This window comes from Pseudonaja textilis, chromosome 9, assembly GCF_049901715.1.
Source record: "Pseudonaja textilis isolate UNSWEBS1 chromosome 9, rPseTex1.2, whole genome shotgun sequence".
Lineage (NCBI taxonomy): Eukaryota > Metazoa > Chordata > Lepidosauria > Squamata > Elapidae > Pseudonaja > Pseudonaja textilis.
In genome coordinates this window covers 27,547,424-27,563,293 of record NC_141998.1, presented here as the reverse complement: position 1 = coordinate 27,563,293, position 15,870 = coordinate 27,547,424, and the positions used below count along the sequence as shown (strand labels likewise).

General features: G+C 51.1%; 1 protein-coding gene across 4 annotated transcripts in view; it reads right to left on the bottom strand.

The window, feature by feature from the left end:
• The window catches only part of DSCAML1 (DS cell adhesion molecule like 1), an 87,874-nt gene that overhangs the window by 4,507 nt on the left and 67,497 nt on the right, over positions 1-15,870 (bottom strand). Inside the window, exons 15-30 of one of the 4 annotated variants that reach the window (XM_087939253.1) lie at positions 15,306-15,473; positions 14,339-14,409; positions 12,231-12,471; positions 10,779-10,925; positions 9,410-9,565; positions 8,259-8,398; positions 5,590-5,770; positions 5,391-5,508; positions 5,137-5,300; positions 4,821-4,919; positions 3,474-3,662; positions 2,030-2,317; positions 1,772-1,927; positions 963-993; positions 739-857; positions 244-396 (exon numbers count right to left, since the gene is read on the bottom strand). In XM_087939253.1, the coding sequence (XP_087795379.1) occupies positions 244-396; positions 739-857; positions 963-993; positions 1,772-1,927; positions 2,030-2,317; positions 3,474-3,662; positions 4,821-4,919; positions 5,137-5,300; positions 5,391-5,508; positions 5,590-5,770; positions 8,259-8,398; positions 9,410-9,565; positions 10,779-10,925; positions 12,231-12,471; positions 14,339-14,409; positions 15,306-15,473 (2,421 nt within the window). Of the gene's footprint in view, positions 1-243; positions 397-738; positions 858-962; positions 994-1,771; positions 1,928-2,029; positions 2,318-3,473; positions 3,663-4,820; positions 4,920-5,136; positions 5,301-5,390; positions 5,771-8,258; positions 8,399-9,409; positions 9,566-10,778; positions 10,926-12,230; positions 12,472-14,338; positions 14,410-15,305; positions 15,474-15,870 lie in introns of all 4 variants that reach the window. The other 3 variants (XM_087939254.1, XM_087939251.1, XM_087939252.1) reach the window with 3 other exon arrangements.

Below are 15,870 nucleotides of genomic sequence, written 5' to 3'. Positions count from 1 at the left end.
TGGTCAAGTTCCCACAACCTCACCGCTCCAGCACTGTCAGGATAGACTAACTTAAAGACATGATTCAAAGCCTCTTTGATCAGAGCTGGTTGCTGTCAGAAACCCAACCCGAGCTAGAGACAGAGAATTTGGCTACATAGGGCCAAGAGTCCCCCAGAGATCTCTCCCCTCCTTCCGTGCCTTCAGAGGAATTTGCTTTAAAGCTTCTCTGCTTGGGTGAAGTCCTCTGTCTGCAATGCTTACTTGTGCCAGGGCGGATGTCTGACATATCAATCAAAGGCCCCGTGTTCTGGATCAGTGCTGGATGGTGTAGCGATACCCCTGTGCAGAAGGTCTGCGGATTGACAGTCTGGTTGAATTCTGGGTCAGAGGCTGGGACGGTTGCTTTGTCATCTCCTATGGGAAATAAATTGGGATAATGACCTCCCATCCCAGGACTGCTAGGAAGCAATAGCCCCTCCCCGCAACCCCTCCTGCAAGAGCCTCATTGGGGGTGGAGAGGAAGGCTGGCACCTGCAATTGGCCACACCCAACATGCTTTCCAGGTGTCCCAAAAAAACCATTCCCACCCAGTTGACGCTGGGAAGGGGAGTACCCAGAGTCCACCTAGGACTGCAGTCACACCTGCACAGATGAGCCACCCCAATCCAAGACCCAGGGAGAGGGCAAAATGCAAAGGAGGCAGCTCTGAGGACAAGGCCAGGCCCCTGAACTGGGAGGTGAAGCGAAGCCGCTCACCAATCTGCTTGATCCCCTCTTTGTCCTCAATGAGCAGCTGAACTCGGGGGATGTCGATGTGCAGCCGAGGCCCTTGGGGAGGACCCTTCACTGGTGTGTCAAAGCTACGATTATTCTTACTGTGAAGGAGGAGAAGAAGGAGGAGAGCATTTGGGACTCGAGGCCGTATGCATCCACCCTGCATCAAAATGCTAAGCCAACAAGATTGGAATGTGGTGACCCACCTGATGAGCATTTCAGCCAAACTCTTGGCATCTGCAAGAGAAAGAGCAGAGAGGCCTGAATGGAGGCAGCAGAAGCAGCCCTCTGCCCCAACGGCTCCTGTGCAGCTCGGTTCACTCCGAGATCACCGTGGGTGCTCTGGCCTGGCGGGGAGGAGGTGTCCTCTCTGGGGAGCTAAGGCTAAAGGACTGCAGAAATAGTCTCCTCGGGGCCCCAAGTTCGCAGAGAAACCAAGAGGAGTTCGTGCCTGTGCAGGCAGTTTCAACTTACCAGCATTCTTTCAGGGATGACAGCACTGGGAAAGTGACTTATGACCAGTACTTGCACTTACGTCCATCTCAGCATCTCTATTGTCACCTGGCTGCAATTTGGGTGCTTGGTGACTGACAGTTGCAGCCTCCCGTCCCGCCATTGGTGTCCTTCCCAGCCAGCTTCTGACAAGCAAAGCCAGTGGGAAGCTGGCAGGGAAGGTTGCAAATCACGACCATGCGATGCTCACTTAACGACTGCAGCAAAAGAGGCTGTAAAATCAGGTGTTGTTCTGTGAAGCCTCACTTAATGGCTGCAGCGCTTAACCATGAATTTTCCAGTCCCGTCCCAACTGTAGGTCAAGGACTGTCCCTACCACCAGCTCTAACGAGGCTCGCATCCTGTAGCATCTGCCTTTCTCCCTGCAACCCACCTACCTAGGCAGCTGCAGGGACCGAATCCTCTAGAGGGGAAAGCCAGGGGGACGCCTGCTTGGGCTCATCCGACCCTGGGGTTTCTCTGCTGGCTGTTGAAAAGGGATTCCCAAGAACCAAGCATTCACCTCGCAAACGCTTCAGGCGCTTTTCCTTCCGCTTCTTTCGAACAACAAAGAGCAACGCAACGCCAAGTGTGGCCAAGATGACAGGGCAAGCGATGGTGAAAAGCTTCTTGACATCATCTCCTTCCCCTTGCGCAGACTTAATAGGCGGAATGGTGCCTGTGCAGAAGAAGTGCCAAAGCACAAGCTGTGCACCCCCTGGAAAAGCCCAACCCACAGGCCACGGGGGCTTCTAACCTGCCCCAGCCAATCCACACTCACTGCCATCGTAGTCCAGGGTGGCGAACTGCAGGGTCTCGTTGCCGCAGCCGGCACTGTTGCACGCCTTCATGCGCAGCTCATACCAAGTAGCTTCGTGCAGGTCAGTCAGAAAGACTTCGCTGGAGTAATTAGCCCGCAGACTCTGCCAAGCCCAGGTGCTTTTGGGTCGGAACTCCAGGACAATTGCCACAATGGGGCAGCCCCCATTATTCCAGCCTTGCAGGCTCAGTCTAGCATGGGTGGAGTTGATGTGGGTGAACAGATGTTGGTCCTTATTGAAAGATGGTTCTGGAAGAAGGAGGAGGAAGGTGAGCTCTGATAGAATAGAACAGAACAATAGAATAGAACAGAACAGAATATAGAACAGAACAGAACAGAATATAGAATAGAATTAGAACAGAACAGAACAGAACAGAAGCAGTTTGCCAGGTTCTGGAAAGTGGCCCTAAGGGTTTCTTTCATGACCTGTGTTCCCTTAAGGTGTACTGTCTAACCCGCTAATCAATAGAATGTAAAGCACACATTGTCTTCTTCATCACCATCACCACCATTGATTTAGGCACTATAAAAGCCAGAGCTCCCCATGAGCTGTCTGACATAGCAGCAGCACAGCCTGGGCAGGCGCTCCCTTCGGCCAAGCTCCTCAGACAGCTGCCCTTTCCCAGCTGTGCTGAAGAGATGGAACGCTAAAGGATCGACTCCCTCCCCACTCTAAGAAAGGGGGTTAATTAATTTCTCTCCTCCTGCCAAAAGAGATTGAATTAGTATTTGTTGAGTTGCAGGCTGCACAACATCCATGTTGGTTGCCAGCTATATAAAAATTAATTTTAAATCATTAGTAATTGATGTTCAAAATCATTCAAAATATCTCCAGAAAAGAAGGAAGGGGGCGGGCAGAGGGAGCTCTGTCAAGGGAAAAGGGTTCACGATCCTTCCATAAGGATCCTGTATTCATTAGGAGACCTTCTCAACACAAGAAGATTTACAAGAAGACTTGGTTTCTACATGGTCCAGGTAAGAACAGCACCAAGCTTGCAATCGACTTGATGGGTGTAATATTTCAATTAGGCTTCTGGTGATGCACTTGTCTCTGGCATTCCTGAAATGGGCAAATCTTTGAAACCATTGATGCTGGATGCAAACTATTATAATAAACTTGTCTGCCTTGTTTAAAACAAGTCCCTTAGGAGGCCAGGGTGAAATACTGCCACAGGAGGCTGTTCCTCCTTCAGATGAGCTCCAGGCCAGGAAAATAGTGGGATGGACGGCATTTTTATGCTCCATTTTTTAAAAGGTGCACAGGAACCAGTTTCCCTCTCTGAAGTCTTTCTTCCCCAATTAACTCCAACTTTAAGAAAGCCTCTGTCTTCCTCTGGACAAATCCCAACCTCCAGTCTGCAAGGGTCCCATCCTCCCGGCTGCTGCCTCCCCAGGCCCCAGTCACCTCTACCATGGGTCTTGGCCTCAATGATCTCGCTGATGCGACCAGCTCCAACGCTGTTCTTGGCTGCCAGCTTCACCTTGTACCAGGTCCCACATTTCAGGCTGCCCAGCTTAAAGGAGCGCTCTGCGGAAGCAATTAACACGTCCTTCCACTCCTCACTATTATCCACCGAGTACTGGAGCACAAAGCCTGCAGGGGTGCAGCAAAGGCAGCAAGTCGGAGAAGGGAGTCCATGCAGCAGGAGCCTCTGCCATCCCCACCCCCCAGTTTGTGCCAACAGCTCAAGCTTAAGCCCCTCCCCCTCCCCCCACCCCCAGGAGAGCTGTGTGTCTCCTCCAAAGGAAGAAATGGCAAATCTTCCATTGGATGCCCAGGCTTCGAGACAGCCACCTTCCCTTGGCAAAAGGCAAATTCAGAGCTCAATAAGCAAAGCTAATCAAACTGGAAGGTGCAGGCTGCCTCAGGGCCCATCTATGCGTGTCATCAGGGAGGGGTGCGGGTCCTGCAGTTGTGTGCTTGTGCCAGAGAGGGAGGTAGGGATCTATTTGGGCAGCTGGGGACCTGCTCCCACCTATTCCCCCCACATGCGCCGTGAAGTAGAAAACAGCCTCTTGGGCTCCTGCGGTTGTTCTCCTCCATGCGCCCATCCTTTTTCCAGCCCTCTTCTTGCTCCTCTGCTTGCTCCACCCCCACTGCCCCCAACCAAGCAATAAAGCGGCCCAGGCAGGGGATTCTACCCCCATCAGATGCACTGCAGCACTTCTGGCTGTATCTGGCGCTTTCAATTAAAAGGAAACATATCGAGCAAATGCTGCTGGCTAGGGAGACTGCCTTGTAATTATTTTCATGTGTTTAATTAATTGCAAGGCGAAAACTCCCTTCCCTCCTCCTTCTGGGGCTGCCATTGTTTCCCTGAGGGCATTGAAGTGGGTGAAGAAGGCACTGGCACACAGCTTTACGCCAGGAGTCAGGCCGAGACCGGGGAAATGAATCTTGGAGCCCTCACTGATTCCAGGGTGATCTTGCACCAGCTGCTATCTTTCAACTCTAGCAGACTAAAGCCCTGTTGTGAAATAAAAATGGAGGGTTGGATTCTCCTCCTCCTCCTCCCCCCACCGCCAAGAAACCTGAGCCCAGGTAAGAAGGAATGGCCTGACTTTCCCTGACTTTCCTAAAATAAGCTGCAGCCGGAACTGTTCTCCCTCTCCCTCTCCCATCCACCCTCTTCTCTCCTACACGAGGCCCAAATTCAGAGAAGGAAGGGGAGACAGAGTTGGGGAGACCTCCAAGAGCAGCCAAGCTTCCTCCGTCTATCTGGCAAGTGCAGCAACCCCCACTTTAACTTGCCTCGGATGGAGCTGCCACCATTGTCACCAGGAATCCAGGCCAAGGTGATAGATGAAGCCGAAGTTTTGGACACCATCAGCCGGGGCTGGTCTGGAGGGACTGAAAGGGAAGGCCATTTGGGTCAGTGTCCTTCTCACCCAGCTCCTCCACGTTCGGCTGTAGGACCTCGCAGAGCTGGGCACGCTGGGCAGGGAAGTCAGGAATTCTTTGGGGCTATGAGCTGTCCAGTTTCCCTGTCCTAAAGACAAAGCTCCCTCCAGGAGTGGGACGGCGGGGGGCGTGGAGGAGAGGAGAGGAGCTCCTTCTGATAGCTCACCTTGTACCAGCAAGTTGACAATGATGGTATCAAATCCCCAGCTATTTGTGGCAGTGCAAGTGTAATAGCCCGAGTCTTCTGCTTTCACAGAACGCAGAATCAGGGTGCCGTTGGACTGGATCTGGCGATGACCGTCCAAAATGACCGGAATAGCCGAATCATCACTGCAAAAGAAGACCTGAACATGAGAAAGGCAGGGCCTGGCCAGAGACCTTCCAAGCCCCGCCCCCACCACTTTGGTTAAAAAAAAATACCTGTCTTTAGTCCACTTCACAGCCGGGAGAGGATCCCCCACTGAGCTGCATGGCAGTCGCACATCTTTCATCCACGGGGTGGTAACTGTGCCTCCAAATGAGATGATCTTGGCTGGAGCTGCAAAAGAGGGGGAGGGTGACAGGGTGGGGGGGCCCACAGCAGCTGAGCTGCCAGACGCTCCCCGTTCCGCTTGCAAACCTTTTCCAGCAGGCTCAATGGTGACTTTCTCGCTCATGTTGCCCCGACCTGCGGAGGTAACAGCGGCAACCCAAAGCAGGTACTGTTGCCCACGATTCAGGTGGGCAATGCGATAGAACAGCTGCTCCGGACTTGTTTCATACTCGCTGGGAGCCTGCAGGAGAACCGAAGGAGAACAGGCCTGCAGCTGGATCAGACTGCTTTCCTGCTTGCCCAGCAGAGGCCTCTGGGGAGCCCACCTACCCCAACAGCTGCCCCCCACAGGCCTGGGTCCCTGGAGGCAGCATTAGCAATCCCTGAGCCATTGCTCAAGTTGCCTATCTCACGCTTAGGGGCTCTCACTGATATACACCTTCACTTCCTTCTTGGTCTATCCAAAATCTCAGCAACTCCCCTGCTTTCTGGTCTTAGGAGAAAGGCTTTTCCCTCAACTTCTGCAAGATCTCATACATTTGTGCAGAAAGGTTTTTCTTCCTACAATGGACCAAGTTTATTATTTACTCTCCAAGTAGACCGATACTTTTGGATTTCTTCACTGCCTGCTTCTGTTTTAAGCAAAAAATACCTGCAACTTCATTTTTCATCTCTAACTTGGCTTCTTTTATAAACAAGTTAAATCGCCCCAATCTCTGCCATTTAAGAAGCTAAAGGGGGAAATATCCCAGATCTCAGCTCTGAGGCTTGGCCTTACCCTGTCTCTTGCGTCATCAAAATGCGAGGCTTACATTATTGGCCTGGAGCTGGCAAATGGTGGCTACTTGTGTGTTTGTCACCCTATTACAACTCACAAATGCCAGCCTGCCCGGCTTCTGACTCCTGCAAGATGGTTCTGGGGCAAGCAGAGGAAATGCCTGTTCAAGAGAGGCTTCAGGCTGCTGGGACTTGCACTGATGGTTGGCTTGATGGAGCGTCCAGGTTGCCTGGCTGGACCACTTTTAAACTGTGGCCCAAGGCACATCCATGTAGAACCAGGCAAGCAGGCTGGCCACTCAGCTGCCCAAAGCCCTCAGGTCCTCAGCATCTGGGCTTCTCTCTGGGATCAGGAGGAAAGGAGGCTCTCCCCTCCTCCTCCTCCTCCTCCTCCTCCTCCTCCTTGGGGAAGTCTTGCATTCCAGACTCTAGGCTGCCACCCAGGGGGTGCATGCGGCTGCCTCAGAAGCGCCATCAAGGCCAATGTCAAGCCTGACTGGCGGACAAATACCTTACCCTGTGCCCAAACAGTTTTGGAACATGGACTGATAGATCCACAGGCATAATACTTAAATCTAACCAGTGTTTAAATATGCAAGCATAAATATTACATTGCATGCATAATTTTAAGCCAAATGGCAGCCTTGACAAGATGCCAAGGAAACAATATCAGATCCCAGCAGCTTCACCAGTTGCTTTGATGAAAAGATTATGTTGCCCTGGAAACGAAGGGCTCAGATGTTAAAATGAACTGCAGAAAGGGATCTTGATAAGCAAATGCTGTCCCCGCCCTCCTTCCCAACCTAACAGAGCCTGAATGTTCCCAGGAAGCTTTGGGGGCCAACTAAGATCTGGGCTGCATCCATTTCCGTGTTACTGCTGCCACTGGTGCAACTGTGCTAGATGGGGCAAAGGAGTCTGTGTTCTGCATGGACCAGAAGTAGCAACAACCAGAGGGGCAGCATGCTTGAAAAATCAGCAAGATCCACAGAGGCCTAGGACAGAGCAGCCTAACCGATCTTACCTCCTGCAACTAGGAGGTGTGTATGGCCAGCTGAGGCCAAGGGTCAGCCACCCTACGGCACAGGAAGGGAAGTGCTTTTTTCTCTCCAAAGCCTTTCCTGTAGACCAGCACCCCAGCCTCAGTCTAGTCTATGGCAGAGAGCTCAGAGCAGAACCGGCCCAAAGCTGTCTCCTAATTTGCACCCAACTCTCTAGCAAAAGCCGAGGCCACCCTAGGGAACACAAAAACCCTGGAGGGGGCAATTGGGCCTTTGACTGGCAAGGCCAAGTAGTTGGCGCTGGAAGGACATTCCGGGTGCCCTTAATTCGGCACCCTCCTGCTCGGACTGACCTGAGGGAAGGGGGTTTCTCCATCAGGGAAGGGCCTGCCTGCTGCACAGGTGAAGTCAGCACTTGATGCTTCCCCCTCCCCATTGGAAAAGGAATATCTCAAGTAGATGGTTCTGACAAAGTAAGTTTTAACTCATGAATGCCATTTATCCTCGACTTTTGCTGGTGTGTTGTTAAACGCCTTGTGTTTCAAATAGAGATTTCTGCATTATTGGGTTAGCCATTAGGCAGGATTTAAGTTGAAGTAGTAAATTAATGCTGGCCATTTAAATCTATTTCTGCATTGTAAAAGCAGCAACGATACACTTGTCAGCCTATAAGTTATGGGATGTGGTGAAAGAGAAACAATGGCAGGAGGGAGGGAGAGAAAATCCTATGGGAGAAAGGCCTGACCCACTATCACATTGTTTTTTCCTACCCCATCCTGGGGTCCAAAATAGTCTGAGATGGCCCACCAACTTCTGGCAGCTGCTTTTGGCAGCTCCTGATCACAAAACCTGGGCTGAGGATCCCCAGAGCAAAGCTGCCTGAGGCCAGTCCTCTCTTCAGGGGACTGACAGTGCTTGGCACCCTGCTGGTTCAGTGGCCGGGCAGCCTCTCCCAGGAGCCCCATCACAGCTGCTCACCGGCTGGCCAGAGCCTGGGCTGGAGCAGAAAATGGTGTACTTCCGGATAACTCCATTAGGCTTTGAGGGTGGCAGCCAAGACACCACAACGCTGCTGGAAGAGGAAGGCACCGCTTTGATCCCGGCAGGAGGACCAGGGACTGCAAGAGGAAAGAAGAGGCGTGATTCTCAAGGCCTCCCTCCAGCCCTGGCCTCCTCTCTAGGTGGGCCGTATAGGTGCCATGCCACCGCAGGAGGGAAGGAGCACAACTCAGTGTCCTGCCGGAGGGGGTGGGGGACAGTGGTCTTCTTTTACCCCAGTTGTGCAAGCCACCAAAGGTCTCACTGGCTGGACAACAGTCTCTCCCTTCAGAGCAGCTTCTGCCATTTCTGCAGGGAGCTTGCTGCCAGCCCAGCTGGAGATCCTTGACGGACCAACCGAGACAAGCAGAGCAAGGGGCCAAGGGAGTGGGGCTCCAGCAGAATGCTGTCTTGCCACGGGCACAGGAAGGCTGCTGGAAGGGATCAGCTGGCCAGCCCACCGCTGGGGATGCTGCCCTCCAGGTGGGCTTCACCCACTGCACTTCCCCTCCCCTGAGGTGCTAGAGCGCAGGCCAGGGGAAGCGCCCTTTCCTGCCCTGAGATGGGGCAAAAGGGCAGGCTGGCCGAAGCCAGCATGTGCTCCACGGGGCCTTTTCTGATCCTTCAGTGGGTGGCTCTCTCCGGGTGGACTCTGCAGGTCTCCGTACTGCCTCCTTGCAAGCTTCCTGGCCCTCTGGCTTCTCTAGGGCCTCTGATAGCCAGCAGCCCCTGACTCTGTCCTGTGGCCCAAACGACACCCTGCCTCCTCCCAGGAGGGAGGCCAGAAGTGCAGGCCAGAGTCACCGCAGGAATCGCAGCGTCAGGCTGCCCCGGGATGGTAGAACAAGCCGCATAACTAGGTTAAGCGGGGCGGCAAACTCTTGCTTCCCCAACTCCCGAGGGAGAGAGAAAAGCGGGGAGAGCGAAGAAGCCCCGGGCCCCCAGGGTGGGCCCCATGGAGCCACAGCAAAGCAGAATCATCGCCACCCCAAAGAGGGCAGCTGTCCCCCGCACAGGTGCCGGGGGGGGGGGGGCTCTTCACAAGCAGGGAAGTGGTCCCCCTTCCCCGCAGCTTCCCCTTAGGCACTCACTGTCTTCCTTGGTCTGGATGTGGAGGACGTTGCTGCGGACCCCGTCGCCCGCCTGGGTGTAGGCCAAGACCTGCACGCTGTAGTTGGTGAACTTCTCCATGCCCCGCAGCTCTGCTCTCTCCCGAGTGGTGGTGACGTTCTGCATCTCCCCCCACTCTATTCAGGAAGCAAGAACACCCTGTGCAGAGGCAGGCAAGGCTCCCACTGCCCTCCGCAGCCTTCCGGCTAGCTCGATTTGCCCAGGGCAAGCGTGGGAGCCGCTTGCTGTCCGGCACGTGGACAGAGCCAGAACCCAGCGCAGCAGCAGCAGCGGCGGCGGTGCCCCTGCAACCCGTGTCACGGAGGTGCCGCCCTGCCCTCTTCAGCTTGCTTCCCGGCCCTCAAACAACAGAAAGCTTAGCACAAGAAAGGCCCCCGAAAACCCGGGGGGGGGAGCCTTTCAAGGGCCAGCCACTCTCTGTGGAAGGCAGCATACTCTCCCCCCCACAGGATGTCATGCACACCCGCAAAGAGTCTAGCAGTCCAGCTCACAGAACCCCCGCAAAGTAGTAAGCCTGCACTGCATGTTGGAGAGCAAAGAAAGAAGAAGCTGGTTTTCTCAAGGTTTCTTTTTTAATCATGGCCCCTTGTGAGCCTCACTTATGACTCCCCCCCACCTCACAGCCACTGTTCTCTAGAAACAAAAGGTAATTTACTACCGTCCTGTTTATTATGCTAATCTGTATCATATAGGGTCAATTTCAATATTTATGTGAGGATGGAAGACACCTCAGAAACTTACTGGGCCTCCATAATAATGGCCTGAGGACCCCAGGGGCCTCTATTCAGGACCCCTGGTTCAGACCCTCCCCTCGCCCCACCCACCCAGGCCCTCCTGCCCAGAGCCTCACTCACTTGCCAGAAACATAGCTGAGGGAGCCTCTGGGGCTCAGGAAGGGAATTTGCTTTCTCTGCCACAGTCTAAGGGGCTGCTTCTGTTAGGGGCTGCTTGCCCTGAGTGGGAGGCAGGTTCGAGGAGCACTGCAGCCTGCGAAGTGACTCCAGGAATCCCTCAGAAAGGGCGCTGGGTCCAAATCCAGCAAGAGCCAGCTACTGGAACAAGGCAAACAATTGCAAGAGGTTCCCAGAGGAGAGTGAATTCCCTTATCTTGCAGTGGCATGAGAGCCGCTGAGTGACAGGCAGCACCAGCTTGGCCTCCAGTATCCAGTTGGAGGTAGGAAGAACATCATTTCTGACATGAGCCATCTGAAGATCTGGTGTGTTGGTGGAGGAAACACAGCCTTCTGCCCTCCAGATATGATGCCACACTAAATTCAATTAGTGAAAAATGAAATAAATGAGGCAATGAGCACATTGCTCCCAACTCACCACCATCCATGTAGAGGGACCAGAAGATGACACGGTAGCCCTTCAAGATGCCATTGAGTGTGCTCCGAGGGGGTTCGGACCACGAGATGACGGCCACATCGGAGGTGATGGACAAGGCCCTCACATTTTCAGGGGGCTGGCTGGGAACTGAAAAGGGAAACACATTAAAAGGGATGCCCCTGGTTGCCACAGCACCTTGGCCATTCCTTCAAACACGTGGGCAGATTAATTTGCCAGTCCATCCATGCTCCCCAGAGTCCCAGGATAAGATCTCTGCATTTTCTGCTAGACCCACAAGGCTGTGCAGTTGCTTGAAGAAAGAATGACGAAGCGAGCGTTTGGGGTAGAGGTAATGAGAACCCGCTGCCCCCAAAGAGAGATCTCTAATTTTTATGAGCATTTAAATGATGATATATCATCCTAATGATCACTCGGAAAAGAATGATCGTTTCAGTTTATTTATGTGTAAAGCCAAACGCATGCTGTAATTAGGGGCTGGTGTTATAAACTAATAGAGAGTCCGTTTGAAGAAAATGAAGGTAATATAATTATGGGAAATAACACTATTGCTAAAACAGGGGCCCTTGAATACCCCAGGAGGAGTGCTAATCGAGGCAGGAAACGATCCTGCTTTGACAGGCTAATGAGGGCCTTAATTAAGTATGAAAAACTGCTGAACCAACGAGGAAGAAACTTTTCTTTTGTTTTCCAAGCGTTCATCTCTCCTCCATGAAAACCTGTGGAAAATCCCCAGAGAAAACAGGGCCGCTGCAGGCACAGCAGAGCTGTTCCTTGGCAGGGCCACCTGCTGCATTTTGCACAAGGCACTGTTGTTGGAGAGCTCTGGAGATGGAGTGGCAGTTATCCTCACCAATCCAATCTGGGGTGCTGAAGGATGGCACACTTCAAGCGCTGACCAGAGTGGCATTCAAGGAAGGCCCAGGGTTCCCCTGAGGTAAGGAGGAACACCGGGCACCCATAATCAGCAAAATCAGACTGGCAGTCTATGCAGGCCCTTTCACCCCCAGATGTCACACTAACATGGTGGAGAGAGACGAGGCATTCCAGGTCAGGAATTTTATCTTGTGCCGATCTTGAAAAGGGAAGGCTCGCTCTCTTCCACTCACACACTTGTCCTAATGGTGATCACGCGACTACTATTTATTTCAGCTCCCACAGAGAAATTGCCACCTATTTGCAGGCACCTAGAACTCCAAAATGCCTAGAACACAATAAAACCCAAGTGGGGAGCCCACATGCTTCTCCTAACAATTATCTCTGCCTCTGATGATGAAACAAATAAATCCTTTTATGCACGGAAAACAGAAACAGGCCAGCCTTTAGGAAGATATAGCAGCTTTGGGTGGAGGGGTACCATCTTGCAGGAAAGCCTGGCTGGATTGAAATAAAATGCAATACCTGCTAAACTGCCAAGAAATTGTGAGGACTTACCATCCTCCAGGGTGGTGGCATTGATTTCACTGGACGAAGGGCCAGTGCCTGCCCGGTTGAAGGCCTGCACCACCACACCATACTGGGCAAATTTCTTCAGGTTGTCGAGGGTGTAGACTTCACTGTCCCCCGTGGCTTTCATCTCCACAATGCTGTACTGCCCATTGCTTCCTGGGCTGTTCTCTCGATAGCCAATCTGGTAGCCTCGGATAACCCCGTTCTGGAGTTCTTTCTTTGGGGCCTATGAGGTGGGCCAGTAAAGAAGAGGAGTAAAAATAGGGAAGAGAGTCCAGGGGAGAGTCAGAGCATGGCAGGCAGGTTCAAGGTGACAGAGGGGAGTAACTCCCCTACCTAACCACTTAAATATTGACTGCCTACATTCCCATCCCAGTTTCAACTGACTGATGCACAGGCTTGTTCAAATGGCTCAAGAGTCCACCAAGCCATCGATGTAGCCTGCCCTCCTTACATTCCCATGCTCTGGATGACAGGATCTCAGCCGGCAATGGAGAAAGGCAGAAGAGTTGGTCTGCCTATTGGTACAGTACTACAGATCCAAAAAGAAGGATACAGCAGAAGAAGTGGGCAGGTGGAAGCCCTTGCCAGCACTCTGCCAGCACCTAGGGAAGGCTGGCTGGTTTTAGAACGAGCCAAGAACACTCTTGTTTTTAACCTTCCTCTTAAGACAGAATACGAGCTCCTTGCAGGCCAAGAAGGGAGCCCCTGCCTCAGATATTTAACTCAGTCGTTCAACTGAAGCACTTACTGCAAATATAGCTCTCTCCTCAGCATTTAAAAAGAAATTGTTATTTTTTAAAAAAATATTTATCTATTTATTTTTAAAATATCCACTCAGAGTCCCTGGGTGGTGGGCACTGGGAGTCAGATGGCAGATACATTTAATAAATTATTATTATGGTTGGCCACACAGTCAGCCAGATGTTTTAGAGTGGATTTGGCATCTATCGAGTCCACCCAAGAACCTGGAGCAGACAGATGTGGTTTGAGGGTGTTAAAGCAAAGTTCCCCAACCTTTCTGGCTTGGTGGACCAGCAGTCAGGGGGAGGGGAAGGTTCCATTTGAGCGGTGGGCAAGCTCACACCCACAGCTCCATTTGTGCACACAGCAGAGGGCATGATTCATTGCCATTATTTCTCTAGCCTTCCTACCCAGGGCTTGACTTTAGTTCTGCTTGAGTCCAGTCTACTATTCTAGCTGGGTATCTAGTGACAGTAATTACACAGATGTTAATTGCCTTGACAGTTTTTCCTCCAGTTTTGACTTTTAGATCTTCTTCACTCTAATGATGTTATTTATGTTTAACCTTCTTCTTTACTTCAGTGTGGTTGATGTTTTCACTATTTTGCTCATTCATGTTGACGGTAAGAAAGCACATTTGTCCATTCCAAATCGCATTGCAGTTTCGTGGTTGTATATATGGACAGTGCTGAGCAGGGATTCTATTTCAGATGATGTTTTCCTTACAGCTTCAGCTCATCCATGTAAAGGAGGTGGAAGAGCCTGGCAAAGGTCTTTGATGTTTGATAGTCATGGCCTAATTTGTTCAGTATTGTTCAAAGAGGAACCAGTGCAATGACAAATAGTATTGGTGATAGTAAGTCTCCTTGAAAGACTCCTCTCTTGATATTAACTTCTCCCAGACTATCATAATAGACCAGCAACCATGTCTTCCATTGTGCCATCGATCTTTGCACAAAGCTTCTGACGTTTCTATTGACTGTTATTATTTCCAGCATTTGATTATCCAATCATGTGCCAAGGAGTTCAATGCCTTCTTTTAAGTGCTCTTCAGTTCAGCAGGACTGAAAGGGAGGCTCTGTAGTGACCCTCACGACCTTTGGCACAAAGCAAGCCAGCAGCAAAGGCTGGTGGGCTAAATACGAGAGCCACAGGGTCTCCCCCACATTGCCCCCTCTGGGCTGCATCACCATTTCATCCCTCTCTGGTTGCCTTGGGTGTCAAAGGCCCAGAGCTCCAAAACAGCCAATGGACCATGCCTGCTCATGTGCTGTTGTTTTTGGAGTTCAAATAAATAAAAAGCGCCACTGATCCCAGCCCTCAGTCAAGCATGGAACACGCATACTTGCCTTCCAAGTGACCTGGATGCTTTGGGATGTCATTGGCTGCAAGGTGACATCTAGTGGGGGACCATCAGGAGCTGAAAGAATTGAAGTTACATTACGCGTTACACAGACAAATTCTTTCTTTGTTCCCAGTTCTTGAAAGGTAGCAAAAAAAGAAAAAACAACCCCGTGAATGTGATGCATTTCTGGCAGTGACTTTGCATGCCCATGGCTCATGCCTCTGGCTCATGCCAGGGGAACCAGACCTACTGGAATGGATATAGGCATCTGTTCTACAAACTTCAGCAGTTGCTTCAGCTTGCTGTGAAGGCGATAGGGTGGGGAGAGAAAGCCGGTGGTGAAGGCAGCAAGTAACAAACCAACTGGAAAACCCACAAAGTCCTTCAGCTTAATGCTCACAGAACGCTGTAAATTATACTGAAAAATAATTATTCTGTGGCATTTTGGAAGACCGGCCTGTTTATTTTGACACAAGGCATTTCATCAGAGAGATTCCCCTCAACCAATATTTTCACTGTGCAATATACTAGGCAAGCTTTTAAAGGGAGCCAGGTCCAGTTCTCTCTGAAGAATAGATTAGCCCAGTTGGCCCACAGCTCAGCTCAGGAAGGGAGTTTCCTGACAGGACCAACCCAAGAAAACAAGCAAGTAACTTTTGCCCCAAGGAACAAGGACTTCTGCCAATCTGACATGTGCTCTCACACACACATTGTTGCAACACAGACTTAAGCATCCCTCCTCACCCCTCGCCCCAAATCTTGTCTATGGATCCAAGACTTTTAGGTGAGAACAACAGACTCTTGGGCACAAAAACAAAGGGGGGGGGGCAGGGAGAGAAGAAATGGGTCTTAAGCACAGACATCAATTGTGTGTTCTCAACCTTCATGACTTCCTCTTCCTCACACTTTGCCCATTGCCCAATTTGTTTCATAAATTATCTTGTGGACACAACCCTGAGGCGGATGGGCACCTGCTTCCTCTGTGCTGATGGTCAGATCCTTGCTTGGCTCACTGCGGCCAATCTTATTGAAGGAAAACATGCGGATACTGTACACAGAGGCTGGATGAAGATCCACAATATTGGCCTGGTTAATGGAGGGAGAGATGTTCCGGGTGGATTGCTTAAAGTCCCAGGAATCTGGAAATAAACAGAACAGCTGAGGGATTATTTGTTGATACAGAGTTCCAAAAACAACAAAAGCGTGTCATAAATACTTTGAAATCACAAATAATGGGAAAGAATGTCAAGAAGCTTTACTTTTGAGCTTTCTGCTCATACCTCCAAAATTATATGTTCCTCAGAGGCTGCAGGTTAAGATAGAGTAACAAGTCAGCCAAAGCCATTGCACAGAAAAGTCAAATAATGTCAACCAATAAATAATAAATGTATGTATAAATAAATAATGAATAGCCATGGCTATTAAACATCAAAAACATCTGCCAGAATATCCCACCTTCTTTACATGGATTATTTGAAGCTATATGGAAAAACATCATCTGAAATAGAATCCTTGCTGAACACTGTCCAGATAAAC